The following is a 17142-nucleotide window of genomic DNA, read 5'->3' as shown; positions in this document are numbered from 1 at the left end:
AATCTAGAGGAGGAACTGCAACTAATGGCACCAAAGTATCATATCAGATGGCGGCTCCATGGAACAAAAAGTGAACTTTTTGCATTTGCCTGCCCACAGCCCCATCCCTGCACGCACACGCACGCGCGCGCGCGTGAGAGAGAGAGAGAGAGAGAGAGAACACACTCAAATCATGATAACACAAGCCATCAAAACCTCAAATTTAAGAAAATTAACATAAACAAGCAGTAATACAATCAACCTTGAAAACCTATACAAATCAAGGTAGGATTGACCTTGGCTTTTGATGGCATGTTAAAAGTCCATACAGATTACCACACAGGACTCCTGCTCAAAACACATTTTAAGATAAAATACCATGTCTTTCCCAAGCTTTCATGTTGCATGTCACGTAATCCACTCTCAGCTCATGTCCAACAAAAACCATTTCAGTACTACCAATTGTGCACCCACATGATCATCACACAGAAAGAAGGAATTCTTTTCAATTCTTACACATTACATCGGAAAGGCACTGTTCCAAGATACTCATTCATTAAAGCACCCCAAATTTTTGAGAAAACAGATGGTTTCAACAGCTGTTGTATATAAATTCACCCATTCATGAGCCATGATGATGCCACAAAGTGTTACCTAATCCTCAGCTGAATAAATATTCAATAAACTGAATACCTAGTGCTACAAGACTGTAATCTTCTCCTGTTAGGTGTAAGCAGTTTTAACCTGGGCAGCAACCACGTTATGGGGGCGCAGCTCACAAGTAAAGTGAACACCGGGTAAAATGGCTCTTTCATGGGAAGGTTGAAAGCACGTGGCAGTTAGATGGTTTTCCATCACCCTCCAATCAGCTCTCTTGCCCTTGCTTGCAAAAACCACATGGTAGCGCCATTGCAAGCGTGTTGCCGCTCCACAACTTCTGGTTACAATTTTATCAATGAAGCCACTTCTGCAAACATGACCATAGATGAAGGGCCATGTGGCTCTCACACCCCAAGTGATCGCCACTAGTTCGACTTCCTTGTAAGCGAATAAGTGATATGGGGGTTTTACTCAAATAGAAACCCTCGGCTTCACAGGGTGCTGGTTGTTGCATTCAGTGCAGAACCTGCCAAATTTTATGGGTTCATAAATGAAATGTACACAATGCAAAAGAGCTGCAGAAAGATCAGTATCCAGCTCTTACCCATAGCAAATAGCTGCAGAAAGATCAGTATCCAGCTAATTTTCCAGATGCTATGCCAGCAAATACCAATGCTCCAAACCATTTATTTGAGACAAATCTGTAATTGAGAGATGAGAGAAGGCATCACAAACCTGCACCCAAGGACACATGCATACATGCTGCATTTGCACACGTGTGTGCTTTCTTTTTGGGGTGGGGGGGGATGGATGGATGGGGGGGTGGTTTGGCATGCACGCACACAGAGCAAATCTAATTAAAACACAAAACATTCACAGAGTTGAGTATTCTAAACCAATACTTTGAATTGCAATCCGCCCGGCTATGGAGATCTACAGTTGAAATTTGCCAGAACAAATGCCCAGCTGCTGCCAACAAACCAGTGTAGAAGGTCCATCCTGAGGTCAATAATGTAATCTGTCAATTTCTTAATCATTCTTAAGAAAAACTCATTAACACCCACTACAAGTTTATACATAATTAGAAAAATGGTGAACCATGGACCAGGTAATCTAATCACCAAGTTTTATTAAGCCTTCAGGCTTCTTTTCAAATGACCAACACATACTTGCATTAATGATTGCGTAACCCCTCAGTTCACATATCATTAGCTAGGAGGTCAAATCATGCACCACCCAATTCAAAATCCCCAAACTTTGTTAAGCATTCTTTCCAAAGAACCAGCAGACTTTTATGGATGTTTGCATTCACCTAAGTTAATACCAAAGGGCATGACCATGATAACCACTAAAAGACAGAAAGAAGCATACCAACATCAGCATTGAAACCTGCTACACAGAGTGAACTGATTGTGGCAGTACCAAAGCTGCCCAACCACAACTTGGTTTGGTCCCCAAAATACAGCGCAGTTGATTTCACACCCACTTTCTCATCATCTTCCTTATCCTGCCCAATACATGCAACACAAAGACCTTATTCAACATTCTCTTCGATAAAAATTTCCCTTGTTTGTCCTAGGAACCCTGTGTTGTATAAATAAAAACCTCACAAGTACCTGGTGCGCATAAATAGTGTCGTACACCAAAGTCCAGCATATACCAGATAGATACAAAGGCATGACAACATATGGGTCAATGCTCCCTCTTACTGCAGCCCAACCTAGCAAGGCACCCCAGTTGAAGGTCAAGCCAAGGTATGCTTGAGGCTGCATTATTAAGTCAAATGTTCATGTGAATCTCTCTCTCTCTCTCTCTCTCTCTCTCTCTCTCTCTCTCTCTCAGCAGAAAGTGACAAACTAGCTGTGCAAATGGATGTGAACCTGTGATGACTAACTGTGAGGAACGTCTGATGACTGGCTGTGACAAATGACTAGCTGATTGGAGCCTGTGATGAATGTCTGACGTGACTGGCTGTGACGAATGATCCTTGGCTGACATGACCCTGTCTGATGATGACTGGCTGTGACAAATGATTGGCTGACGTGAGCCTATGACAAACATAGGCATGACCCCCTCTGACGATGACTGGCTCTCACAGATGATCACTGGCTGACATAATGCAACACTTGTGACCCGCAACAAACGTGTCTTAAAAACTCTGGAAATACAACAGTGACCGGTTAACTATCTCTGAAGCTATGAATGCAGCAGTGACTAGTTAATCATATCTGAAACCCCTAATATCTCTAGAGAGACATAGTGGGCTTGATGACTAAAATCCATTGATACAAATATCTAGTCTATTTTCCTGGCATTCAAATAACCTTTCTTCATCAAACATGCAATAACAAACACAATACATGTATGCATTGAAATGCTTGTGACATACCCAATAGGTCCACCTTTTTAAGAGAGGGTATGTTCCCACAAGAAGCAATGATGATGCTCCCAGAATTTGACTGCAGGAACAATCTTGAAGGTTAAAAGGTATACACAAAATTTTGCAATGTATTTTGATCAGATCCAACAAAGAATTTCCTTGTATGCATTTTTAACGCTTGTACTGCAGTTGCACGTGTGTGGAAACCAGTTAAATTTGGGCTTCCTCAACCATGTGGCAGCGCTACTTTCATGATTTGTCCCCAATTTGTTCGCACACAGTGGGGAGGAATATCTGTATCTGGTACCAGTGGCCTTAAAGAAGCTCTCAAAACAATACTAACTTTCAAGGCTGGAAGGCAAAGGTGATGAACTAAACCACGGTCCCAACACTTGTTACCATAGTTGATCATAAAAATATCCTTTTGCTATATAAATGAGAAATAAGTATTGCCTTACTGAAAATGAGCCAGAGATTGTCCAAGACAGCAATAAAATCTAGCTGACCTGAACTGATTTAGCTGCAAGAGTATCCCTAAGCCTAGAAGCAGTTGCATGCCGAGGAAAGTTAGCCCTTGAAAAGATGTTACAGCTCCAGAGGCAATGGGTCGAAGCTTTGTCCTCTCCACCTTCAAGTAACCAAGCCCACCCATCACAAATTTCAACCAATGAGAGGCCATACAAGCATAACACAGCAAACTGTTTCAGGTTTGAATATACCTTGCAATCTATATCTTGATCAAGAAGATCATTCACGGTGCAACCTGCACCTCGCAATAGAACAGCGCCTATGCCAAACAAAAAAAGCATTTTGAAGTCCGGAAAACTTCCCCCTGGAGCAGCAAGAGCGATTGACCTGGCATCATTTATATGAAAGAACGATAAGTTTCATCACAATATTCCAAAGAATCAACTCAAACCATTGCATAGCACAACACTACACTGGTCTAGACATCAGTAACTGGTCTAATCAAAGTGGGGAACCTCCTAGTAGTCCACATAAGACCATACATGTAAACTAATCGCATGCATTGAGGATCTTTATCAAATCAATGGCCTCTTTTTAATCCACATATTCCACATATACTTACACTAATCACATGCATTGAGGATCTTCATTCCATCAGCTTTGAACATAGACTTTGAAAGAAATAATATCACTAAGGAGACAGTACACAGATAGTATACGATAAGGTAAAGAGCACCGAATTGCATGCACCTAGCATTAATGAGCCAAAAGTACTATCTTTCCCTCTTCTGAACAGGTCTTTGAAGTTTGGACCTATCATCAAGATTAAAATAACACCCACCAGAGACATGTTGGCCTCTTCTTTGTAAGCATATTGCTGTACTTAAGGTGTAGACAATATGGATCTTGCCCTCTGAATCATCTAAAAGAAGGCATTGCGTGATCTCTGAGAAAGACGGAGTGCATGCACCATAACCTTGCATATATTATGCTGAAGTTAGGACTAACTAGATTTTTTTATGCTCAAGGCAATAAAACGCATCCAATGCGCACTAAGCCCTTTCGAGCCACAAGAGGACCAGCTAGTACCTCAGCCTCCCCGCGACTGCCGCCTTGTGCTATGGAGATTGCTTCTACTTCTTCTAGGGTTTCACAAATGCCACCTCAACAACCCGCAGTTCTAAAGTCTACTCCACTGAGAGAGAATGATTGTTTGAAATCGTACCCTCGGCAGTCCGCTCCTTTGCAAGACAAATGGCTGTTCGATACCTTCCAACAAGATCTTCGAACCCAAGTACCTTCTTCGGCACAACCGGCAGCACTTCCTTCGCCATCTGATGATTCGGAATCCGTGATCCATGAGTTTTGAGATTCCCTATCCCTTGTAGAGGGGGATTCACGAGGGGATGCACTCTCTTTGCCCTCAGAGGGGGCTTCTACTTCTTTGGCTTCAAAGGGGACCCCTACACCTCCACCCTCTTGGGGGGCACCTACTCATCATGAAGTTTGCCACCCACCACTTGCTCTTTTGGGATGGCTGTCTTCGAGCAATCATTTCACCTATTGATTGCTTGGCACTCCCACGAAATCATTTCACCTATTGATTTCGCCCGACACTCCCAAGGAATGACCCTAGTTGGCAAACCCCGTGTCATTCATTGGGAGTGCCGGGCGGCGTCCTCTAGATTGATCTCTCGATGGGCTGCTAAGACGTGCCCCGCAATTTGAGGGGCGGGTACGTTACAGTTAGTATCAGAGCAAAACTTCTTAATGATATATGATTGATTAATGTTTGGTTCATGGACATATCCTAAACAGAAATAACCTAAGTGGTATGGCTTGATTATCAGGCACCTTCTGCACCCACGAATGCTGACATGCAAGAGAAGAAGTTTCTTCTCAAGCAAATTAAGCCACCCAAGTTTGATGGCAAGGGAAGAACTGTTCAAGCTCACGCCAAGATCTGGATTGAGTCCATGGAGGACTATTTTGACGTAGCAAGAATTGCACCTGCTAACCAAGCCATGCTCGCCAAACTTAAGCTTACATGCGAAGCGAGACTTTGGTGGAAACAGTGGTGCAAAGACCAAGCGATCTCGGAGGAAACAGTCACTTGGGATAAGCTTAAAGAAGCTGTGCAAGAGAGGTATCTGCCACCTGCCTACCACACACAAAAGATGAATGAATTCTATGACTTGAAGCAGCTAGGATTATCCCTTGAAGCATATTATTCAAAGTTCGTTTCACTCCTAAAGTATGCACCCCCAATGGATATGACACAACAGGTGTCAAAATCTGTGTTGGGTTGAATCCATCCATAAACACTTGATTGGAATTAATGCGCCCAACGGACTTGCAAGACGCATTACTCCGAGCAAATCCAATCGTCAAAGAACTTAAATCAGGCAACTATGTTAAAGATGAGTCACGAGATCAAGACAAGAGGTGCTACAAGTGCGAAGAGATAGGAGATGCTCCAACCGCCGATGTTTCCACTGCAATGAACTAAGACACATCCAAACAAATTGTCCTGAGTTGGACCCTGAGAATCAAGAACATGCGGTCAAACGAAGCTGTCTAAACCCCACTTTTGGCTCATATTATGAACCACATGATAATGAAGGCTTGAAGCCTGTTGTAACCTTTGAGGATGACTAGATATCCTCGAAAGATCTTCTTGAGGTAATAAGTCTTGTACTTGGAATAAATCCTATTGAATCCTATGAGTTGTGACAAGTTGTTATTTTAAGTTGAGAATTTGAGTAATCAAAGTAGCACAGTGAAAGCGTGATGGGCCCTAACCCACAAGCTATAAGCCCCAATTGTGCTTGTCTTCCCCAGTTTCTCTCAAGATGAGGACATCTCGATTCCTCTAAGGGGGAGAGGATGTAATGTCTCCTGCCCCCCCCCCCCCCCCGCGTAACCCCCGTACTATCCCCCCCTTTGATTTTTTTAATTTTTTTTTCTCTCTCCCTCTCTTCCCCCCTGTCGTGTGCATGGCAGGGGGAGAGAGAGAGAGAGAGAGAGAGAGAGAAAGAGAGAGAGAGAGAGGGAGTGAAGTGTGGGAAATGGGGGGGACATGCAGCCCCCCCAGATGGCGAGGAGCTCTCCCCTCCCCTACTGCAGCACGGCCCCCCCCCCCCTCCGTCTTCTGGACAGCACACCCCCCCTTTCCGTCATGAGCACATGGCCGCCATAATGGCACATGGGCCACACGGTGACCCCCCCCCCCCCCCCCCCGGGTTGAAAAACCATATAAAGGCCACAACCTTTATGCAGGAAAAAAAAAGGAACGAATGATCAGGCCGTCGTGCTGAGAAGAAGAGAGAGAGAGAGTGAGAGAGAGAGGAGGAGAAGAAAAAGGAGAGGAGGGGGAGAGAGAGAAGGAGAAGAAGAAGAGGGAGCGAGAGAGGAGGAGGAAAAGAAAAAGAAGAAGAGGGAGAGAGAGAAGGAGAAGAAGAGAGAGAGAGAGAGAGAGGAGAAGAAGGAGAAGAAGGAGAAGGAGAGGGAGAGAGAGAAGGGGAAGAAGGAGAAGAAGAGGGAGAGAGAATAGGAGAGAAGAAAAGGTGAATACTAGAAGGAGAGAGGGAGAGAGAGGTAGGCAGAAGTTAGAGGAAAAGATGACAATTAGTAAGAAAGAGAGAAGGTGGGAGTTAGGAATGACGAGATGCTGCTAGGTAGAAAACAAGGGAGAGAAGAGAGAAGAGAGAGAGAGTCTCATAATTGAGGATGGCCCCGAAGCGGAGATCTTCCCAAGTGAATGGAAATCCTACAACCATGGATGGAGATTCGGGTCAAGATGCCACCACCCATGCAAACACACTGCCAAGGGTAAACACTAAAGTTTCTCCCTACAATCAGGTACTGCTTCGATGTTTTGCTTATCTCATGAGGATAGGGGATCATAATAAAATTCATATTGCATGGTTTGATAGGTAAAGAACCTAGACATGAATCTAGAAACGATAGTTGTAATAATCATGAGATATTTCATGTTTATGGTCAATGAGATGATAGGTAAAATTGATTAAGGAAAATGCATTATAAGATGCCGAAATGCCTGACACAAACACTTGCATGAAGAACATTCTACTAATTAATAATAGAAGATATTTGTGTATTATACACTGAAAGGATTATCTTAGTTTGCATTTAGAAAGAGCTAGAATCTTGCATTATTTCCATGAAAAGGATTGGAGCCTCGCATCGAAAGAGATAAAAATACTCCCTTATCAAAAAAATGCAATAGCATCCTAAGACTGCAAACCAGTTTTTCATGCGCAAGGATGATAGAGTACATTAAAGTAACAGTTAGATCATGCACATATCGATATATGTTAACTTGCACACACAATGGGATTGCACGATAAACATTGTTAGAGCAGTAGTTCTAAAAGAAATTCCGTTTAGAGATCCTTGTCCGAACTCTAGCCGATAGATGAAGATTGGATAACCTATGGCTAATTAAGTTGGAATCTCGTTAATGTACTCTTGGTGATGTACTAGCAATATGGGTTAGCACTTGGTGACCTGTGATATTTGATAGCTACTCTAGGAATTGGATTGATCTTCTACCCTAAATAGGTAGCCAGGATTAATAAAGGTCAAGATGAAATCACTTAGATCATTTAAAGAATCTAGAAGGAATTTGTTAAATTGTCCTTGCGAAGCCCTAAGCCCAAGGGGGAGAGCGGACTTTATGGCAGTTGAATTATGCCAAGCATGTTGCTTGGAACTATTAAAATGGTTTTAACAAAGGTTGATCTTGTTAAAGATGGATTGTTGACCCAAGTTATGCTTGGTTGTTTGAAAAGGTTGTAAAAATGTTTTGATACATCCAAGTTAAATTCTGGTTGTGCATGCAATGGGATTGCGATGCCTTGAAGCAAGAGGTTGTGCATTCAACTATTTGTTGATGTGGTTTTGGATGCTAATCCAAGTTGTTTGTGATTGATGATTTCATGGCCGGGTCTGTGATGATTGATTGCCATGGGAACAAAAGGGATGTTTTCCCTAGTAAATGTTATTAAGCTGGTTGCTTCAGCTGTGGTTGTTTTCCTTAAGGGATAATTAAGGAAGGATGGCGCTAGCTACCCCCCGCAAACCGCCAAACCCTAACCAAGGGGGTTATGAATCCGCGCCGGGAATGTGGACCGAACCCGCCACGAGAGGTCTCTTCGTGGAAATTACTTGGCGTAGGAGGACACTTGGATGCCAGCGGGGGCTCTGGCCATAAATCCCAATGCCTCCGGGCCCTACACAAGTGTTCTACGTGACTCGAGATGGGATCTCGAGGCCTTGATACTAGTTACAAGGCGGAATCTTGGTAGGATAAACCTTCGGGTTTTATTGCCGGGAGATGGAAAGATTTTTTTGCGGAGGCAGAAAGGAACACTTAATTCTCCTGTATGGACGGGAGACAAACATTAATCTGAAGATAAGTTAAGGATGTGTTTGATCTTGTTTTATCTTGTCTTCGTATCTATGCCCTAAATTACGTAAAGGAACCTGTGATTAACGGGTTAATTAAGGAAGTTGTCTTTATATATCAAACATAATGTGGTAGATAATTAGATAACTAAAACAACCCCCGAGAAAAGCGTGGTGGATGTGACCAATGGATCTATCCTACGGAAGGGTGGTCTCGGTTAGCCGAGAGCTTTCCTCAAAGGAAATGTTAGCGAGAAATGTTAGGAAAAGTCGAACGTGACCTTAGACAATGTTGGTTAGAACCCTGATTCATACCGTTTTAGGGGACCGGAGTGGGACTATGCCCTACGGGCAAAGAGGTCGAGCGATGCATCCCTCTCATTTCCCATTCTCTTTGAACCAAGTGCGGTATGAGTCTGCTTGGGTCCAGTTATATCTACGCAACGTGGAACAGCTATCGACTTACGCTAGAAGGCTGTTAGGAAAACTCGACTGCTAGGAACCCGGACTTCAAGTCGATCCTAGTGGGAACGGCTGGATAAGTTCTGTTGCGAGACAAACTCGAGAGACCCTAGTTGGCAAACCCCGTGTCATTCCTTGGGAGTGCTGGGCGGCATCCTCTAGATTGATCTCTCGATGGGCTGCTAAGACATGCCCCGCAATTTGAGGGGCGGGCACGTTACATCGGCTTGCCAACATTGACACACCAACAATAACTATTGACGAAAATGCTGACATGATACCAATTGGGGAAAATTGCAAATGGACAAGTTGTGTAGCCCCCTGGCAAAGCCGGAAAATGGCTACCTACTCAATCTGAACCCAATAAAACTAATTGAGTAAGAAATGCACGCAAAATTGAATGGAAAAACACAGTCAAAGCTCCAATATCTTTGTTAGACTTTGATGGAGCTTACAACCAAGACATAACAAACTGACAAAATATGGCAAGCTAACAATCATTCTCACATCCTTCAAGTGTCTAAAGACCCAACAAACTCATATAATGAAGCATAGAAGATTGTGGAGAGGCTTCGTAAAGAGAAAACTCACACATGAGCTGAAATATCTGCAAACACCACTCCCATACAAAGTGGTGCTCAACCTCTATGTACTTTGTGCAACCATAAAACACAGGGTTCTTGGCCAAAGCTAAAGCACTCTAGTAATCCATGCACAACTATGTGGGTCTTCTCTATGGAAAGCCAATCTTTGCCCATAAGTGAGGGAGCCAAGCTGCCTCTTGAGTTGTTGCACTCTATCTTGAGCTGTTGAACAAAGTGCACAATATTGTACCTCCATAAAAGGTAAGACCATAGTAGGCTACTTTTTACTACTACATGAAGTAGCTCCCAATCCAGGGGAGAGAGAAACCTACAGTGAAGTGTCTCAACTCCACATCACTTGTCAAATTTGGGTCACTCCATAGTCCCCTAGAAGTAGCAGCACATGTGCAATGCAACTCTCCAATGAGCCTCAATAGAAGTCTTTATAAAAGAAGACAACAATGCGACCACAAAAGCAATGTCTAGCCTAGTATGGATGAGCCACATCAAGGATCCAACAAGACACCTATACTAAGTAGCATTAGGAAGGGGATTCGATAATAATCAACTTGGACTCACACTCCATGGGGCAAGAAATAGGCTGACACTCAGCCATACCAAACTCCAAAAGTAGCTCGAAATATACATGTGCTAGGAGATGACAATGCCCTATGCCATTTGACAAATCTCCAAAATCAAGGAAGAAGTGAAGGATCCCAAGGTCTATTGTAATAGACTAAACGCAAAAGACACAAGAAAGAGAAAGAGAAACACTATGAAAGAAAAGAACATTGCACAAAGAACTCAAAAGCAAAGAGATACGCGAGAAATTGAATTCATATACCAAGATATGAGATAGTACAGGACCAATGTGAGTCACCGGTTGTGAAGGCATTGGCACTTGCTCCTCTCCCTCCATTAGAACCTATTAGATAGGCAAATTTAATGCCATAAATTGTGTCAAGTTGGCCAGCATTTAATGCTGGTCGCCCAATGTAAAATGCTAAAATGACCATCATAAAATGCTAGATAAAATGCCTAAATAACCTAGGAAATGTCCTAGTGTCCCACGCCACTGACATGCACAGACTTAACTATGAGCTGACATATTTGATAACACAAAAGCCATAGCCTCATCGAAGATTATATCCCTGTTCACATCAATTTTGCATGTCTTCGGGTAGTAGAGCATAGCCCTCATAGTCATGTTGCAACCCACAAAGATAAGCTTCTTCAACTTCAAGTCCAGTTTACTATCACATTTCTCCTTGTCCACATGGACATAAGCATCACATCCAAAGATGCAAAAATGGAACACGTAAGGCTTTTTCCCAAAGAAAGCCTCATAAGGAGTCATATTCTGCAATGTTTAAGTCGGAGATCTATTGCTGATATATACTGCTATAGCAACCGCCTCACCCCAAGAGAATGAGATAGATTTTTATGCCCCAACATCAATCAGACCATCTCGAGCATGGTTCCATTGGCGTGCTCCACCACACTATTCTCAAAATGGTATGTTTGAAAAGGAATATTCCATCCAAATCCCATGATTGCTACAAAACTTTAAAAAAACATTAGCACAAAACTCGCCACCAAGGTCAACTCAAACACCTCGAACATTGAAAGTCATTTGAATTTCCACAAACAACTTCCGGTCACAAAAGTTGGAATACGCCTCACTCTTGTACTCCAAGAAGTATAGCCACATGTATCTACTAAAATCATCCGCAATCAACATCAAATACTTGGACTTCTCAAGGGAGGTTGTGACCATAGGTCTACATAAATCAATGTGCACCAACTCTAGCAATGTAGTAGCCCTCCAAGAAACAATAGATGAAGCACTTGAGGAGCAGCACTTGAGTTGTGGAGCCATCAAGGAGCCTTTACATTTAGACTACAATGAAGGAATGTGTCAAGAATACACTCAATTTTTCCAGGACCAAAGGGAGTAATTATATCCATCCAATCGATCTTCTTTGGGTAGAGAAGGGAGAACCAACACCTTGTACAAAAGGTACCATCATAGGCATTCTAGAGCCAAAAGGATAGACCCTACAGGAGACATGAAGAGAGGAGGGAGGAGATATCTACTCTAATCTTCGATACTTGTTAGGCAATGGTTCCCATTTAAAATGGGGCTCCAACCAAGGTAACCGCGAAACATTTCACTCCCAAAACGTTTCACCCTTGAAACGTTCTGTTTCACCCCAAAACATTTCACCTTTGAGCAAGTCCCAAGCAAAACACCAAGTGAGATGGTTGAACAATATATGTGGTATAGTTTTCTTCATAAATAAAGAGTTTTAACTTACACATTTATACCATGCAAACCCTTTCATGTCAATAAATGATGTCTATCATATATGCAGAGTATCTAAATACTCAAAAAAACACCCAAAAAAAAAAATTTAATTCAAAAATCTTGTTTCAGTGAGCCATTTCACTCTAGATGTTTCACATTTCAGTGAAACATTTCAGCTATTTCGCATTTCAGGGCCAACGAAACACGTTTCATGGTTACCATGGCTCCAACCTTCGATCTTCATGTTGTTCACACTGCCTATCAAAAGGAGTATGAATAGATTCCTCATCTAAGTCATCAAAACCATTGAACGAGTTGTATGACATGTCTGTAGACCTGCAAACACACTAATTCTGCTATGTTTTGCTGTAGTAGAGCCTGAATGGAGGGAATAATCAGCTACACCTATAAAAGATGAGTTGTAGATGCTCTACCTTTGTCGAAACCACCAGTAGAACACAGAAAATCTGTGTTTTCTGCAGCAAACAGCAGGCTGAAAATTTGTCTTTTCAAGAGTAGGGTGGTCTTCTTTGTTGAGAACTTCTATGCCCTCACTTAGGAGATGATATCATGTGAGAGTGCAATGAAAGAGGAACAAGAACAAGGAGAGAAAAGCAGAAGAGAAATAAAGCATGAATGAACGAGAAATCTGCACTAAATCTGGAAAGAATGCTGAATAGAATGATGGACTAATCAGTCCCTAAATGCAGCCCAAAGCATTAGTGAGGGCACCAAATCAGACTGAAGATGATGATGGCCACATTGGAGATAGGGATAGAGAGTGCAATCTGCAAAAAAACACAAGTGATCTGCCCCACAAAGACTGCCCACTATATATAGCCAAAAAACAACCAAACTGGCCCACCAGCCATAAACACCCCCAGAAATAGCAATCTGCCAGCTAAAAGCTGGCCGACCAGCACTAAGTGCTGACAAAAATGCTGACACGGCACCAACTAGGGCAAATTGCAAATGGACATGCTGTGTGGCCCCTAGCAAAGCTGGAAAACAGCTGCCTACGCAATGTGAACACATCTAACACTGACCGAGGAAGAAATGCATACAAACACAATCAAAGCTCCATCATCTCTGCTAGACTTTGAGGAAGCTCACAACTAAGAGATGACAAACTAACAAAATATGGCAAGCTAACAGTTTAAATAGTAATCCATTACAAATGGAATACTTTTCCACCATCTTTCTCTCAATAGCTAGATAACATCAACATGGATAGCCCTCAATCACACATAACCAACCATCAAGCTCCAAAGAAAGTACACAAGTTTTATACCCAATATACAGTGAGGAAAATCTATCAAAGGACATGAAATGCCAAGGATGACATTGACATGGTCCAAACTCATCAATCAAATATTCAAACACCCTTAGTATTGTTATATTGGAAGATCCAACCTCAACACCATCCAATCTCAACTATTCATAGTCGAGCCTTCTGTGTATCAAACACAATGTTCCCAATAAGTAGGCACTGAAATCCTTGCACCAAGGGAGAAGAAAGAAAATTGTGAGTAGATCCCTTGTCAAATAACACTATAAACGTTTGGCCATTAGTGTTACCAATGACCTTCAAAAGGTCATGTAAGCCAAACATTGTTTAATTTACGAAACAATCCTTGCAACTACTCGTGTTTACCAAAATATATATCTAGAGCTTCCACACAATGTTTACCGAAGTTTTTTCACCTTCTTATATTGAGGACATTATATCTCTATAAAAGTGTCTAGTCTAAGGGCACGCAAAACAACGACCCTTGGAATAATCCTCATTGCGAGTTGCTTTGTATTTACCATCCTTTTTCTTGAACAACTCTGAAGGTGATGAGATGGTAGTAGTGTAGGGGTTTTCTTCAAATTGAAGGTGTAGGCAGCTTAATGGGACCAACTTGCCGAGCAGCTACCCCTAGCTGCAGCCAAAGTATTATTGAAATTCTTGGTTGTCAAGATAACAAGTATGTTGTGATACCATGTCAAGATATGTGACAATACAGATAGACAACACGGTTTGCAAGGAGAAACACAATGTGTGTACAGCAACCATTGAGAGAGAAGAAAAACTTAGAAGTACAAAAGAACACGATGATGCACTAAGAAGAAAAGCTAATACAGTGAAGCCAAAGCTCAAAAGATAATTGCACTATTCTGTTTGAATCGGGCGGCAACACCTACGGAAAATCTGCACAGTGAAGGGAGTGAAATGCAATCCTCCTAGCAATGGGCTATCGAAGGAATCACTGGAAGGCGAAGGACAACTTTCGAGGGAGCAAACCACAATCCTCTCATGCCGTCAAGGATGAAGAAGAAGATAACTAGCTATTGAGGGAGCGAAGCACAATCCTCTGATGCCAGGAAGAGGACCAGGCTACAAAACGCCATAGTAGAACACCGTAGTAGAATGCAGCAGTAGAACACAGCAATAGAACGTTGTAGTAGAATGTGGCAATAGAACACCAAGTGGGGATGCATGGAAGGTGGAAGGCAGCCTGTGACATTAAAAGTGATATTTAATGTAACGTTAAGGTCACAAATATTTAATGTGACATTAAGGTAAATCTAGGGGAACACGCACGAGGATGACCGTCCGGGCTTGGGCGCCCGAACGGGATTAAGGGGAGCCTAGAGAGTAAGAGAGTCCAAGAATAGTAGGACTCACCAAAAGTGGACGGCTGGCAGAGGAAACGGGGAGAGAGGTGCCAGCACTTATCTAGGCGTGGTTGGGAGAAGAAACGAATCACTCATGCTCATGGAGGAGAACTATTTTTTCTTCTGGCTTCATCGTCTTCTTCTGAGTCATCTTTCATTGGTATCAGAGCCGACACGTAGTGTCGTGTGGACTTGTGGAGTTCTTCATCGATGGTCTCGTGGTTCGTTTCAGTTGACGAGTTGCCAGCCAGGATGCTGGTCGCGTGAGGCTTGCCCGCTAGCGTTTCAATCAACGGGTTTCATACGTCACACAGGAAATTTCAGTCAACGGGTTTTTTTTCGTCGACCTGTCACGAATCCATGAAGTCGCTGATCAAAGGTGTTGGATGACACGTCACATAAAGTTTGACATGACGTGTATCTATGTCACGTCACTTATCGAGGGGGCAGCTACCTTTTCACTCCTGTCCGTGAACGCTATAGGCTGATCGTGGGCCACGGAATCCTGGTCACGCCTATCCGTGAACGCCCCTCCATGAACACACCAACGAAACACACATTCTTCTCCTTTTCACGGGTTGAAGTTGAAGTTATTTTCTGATGTGTGTTTAATCAGTCGACTGCGTGTTCGAAATTCTTCTTTTCAACCTCGACTGCATTTATATCACAAGTATAAGCTCAGCAGAGAGCAAATTCAGGAAAGGGGCATTGATGGCCTGCGTGATTATTAAAGAAGGGGGCTGAATATTAGTTGTTTCTACAAAGAAGCTCCATTTCCTGCGTAACCAACTTTGTTCAGGAGAGAAAATTTGTTCCTTACTCTTCGGGTTTATTTCCAAACCAACAACAACTGCCTACCATTAAAACCAGGGAAGTACTTTACTTTGTATGCAAATTTCTCATCTTTGCTTTCCAATTCCAGTGTATTAATGGCAGAAAAAGGAAAAGAGAGAGTAATGGAAGCTTCTAGTTCTGGGGACCACCCTATGGTAGATCCCCAGGAACCAGAAATGCAAGAAGAACAGTGGGAAGAATTTTTTGCTACACGAGAGCAATTTGATGATCTTACTGCTCGTGTGCAAGCTCAAGGGGTTCAAATGGAATTTTTAACCCAAACACTCACTGAAATAAAATCTCAATTAACTTTATTGTTAGAAAGAGATAAAAATAAAATAGAAACCTCCGATGTCCCATCTTCATCGAAAGATTTAGATGTGACTATGCGAGATCCTAAGGAACCCCAAACCCACCATAAATTGAGGGATAATCCAGTTCCAAAGGATACGAAACCACCTCAATTTCACGGGGAGGAAAAAGATAGGAATAAATACACAATCTTTAATTTCCTCCAAAAATGGGAAGATTTACATAAACAAAAAAAATACCCCACCACATCTCCAAGCGCTGGAGGCTAGTTTAACTTTGGGGCCCAAAGCATATAAGTGGTGGCGAACTTTAAAGGAGGCAAATAAAATACCTGAAACTTGGGCTCAATTTGAATCCGTCTTTTTGAAAGAATTCCTTCCTAAAAATGAAATGGAAAGAAATTGGGAAGATTGGGATTATGTCAGACAAAAGGAAAGACCCCTGCTGACATATCTGGAGGAATATCGTGAGATAATCCTCAAATTGGAAGGAATAGATGAATTCCAAAAAACAAGAGGATTCATTAGGGGACTAGATAAAGCCTGTAAAAAGGAAGTAAAAAGGAGTTTACCTAAGACGCTGGAAGAGGCAATTAAATTTGCATTAATTCATGAAGATAGTATGCGTCCAGGTACACTCACTAGTCTCACTGATACGGAGCCCTAGTCTAAGGAATTGGAAACCTCAAAATTTGTGGGCAAATTTAAAAGGAAAATGCCATTCTTTAAGGGTAAAAAACAACCTTTTGAAAAGAAACCATATATGAGGCCAAAGTTAAGTCCTGATGACTTTGATAAGGCCAAAAAAGAAAAGTTGTGTTTCAATTGCCTATCCCCTAACCATGCTGCTTGGAATTGTCCTCAAAAGAAAAAGGGGGAAGACAAAGAAAAGGATAAGGACAAGGGCAAGGGAAAAGAAAAACAAATCCATGTAGTACAGACCTTAGAATTAAAGGGGCATGAAAAGTACAAATCTTTAGAGGACTTGCACATGGATGTACAACATAAGTGTTGTATGTCAACTTCAATGTGACAGCCTACTTTTGGGCCACATGATTTACTTAGAGTACATGGATTGATAGCTGAAAAGAGGGTTAGAGTCATGATTGATGACTTTGCCACACA

At 42.3% G+C, this 17142-nt stretch overlaps 1 protein-coding gene across 2 annotated transcripts in view; it reads right to left on the bottom strand.

Moving 5' to 3' along the window:
- Nucleotides 1-470: 470 nt before the first annotated feature.
- PPT1 (polyprenyltransferase 1) overlaps nt 471-17142 on the bottom strand; it is a 35031-nt gene continuing 18359 nt past the window's right edge. For both annotated transcript variants that reach the window (XM_087668069.1, XM_087668070.1), the window contains 8 exons: nt 3679-3814; nt 3466-3587; nt 2969-3038; nt 2196-2345; nt 1951-2086; nt 1482-1578; nt 1184-1280; nt 471-1105 (listed from right to left, as the gene is read on the bottom strand). In XM_087668069.1, coding sequence (XP_087524195.1) covers nt 1208-1280; nt 1482-1578; nt 1951-2086; nt 2196-2345; nt 2969-3038; nt 3466-3587; nt 3679-3814 — 784 coding nt within the window. In that variant the 3' untranslated portion in view covers nt 471-1105; nt 1184-1207. The remainder of the gene's footprint in view (nt 1106-1183; nt 1281-1481; nt 1579-1950; nt 2087-2195; nt 2346-2968; nt 3039-3465; nt 3588-3678; nt 3815-17142) is intronic.

The sequence above is a fragment of the Lygodium microphyllum genome, chromosome 26 (genome assembly GCF_053477565.2).
Source record: "Lygodium microphyllum isolate KBCC chromosome 26, Lygodium_microphyllum_v1.1.10, whole genome shotgun sequence".
In the NCBI taxonomy this organism is placed as follows: Eukaryota; Viridiplantae; Streptophyta; class Polypodiopsida; order Schizaeales; family Lygodiaceae; genus Lygodium; species Lygodium microphyllum.
This window is presented reverse-complemented; position numbering and strand designations above follow the sequence as displayed.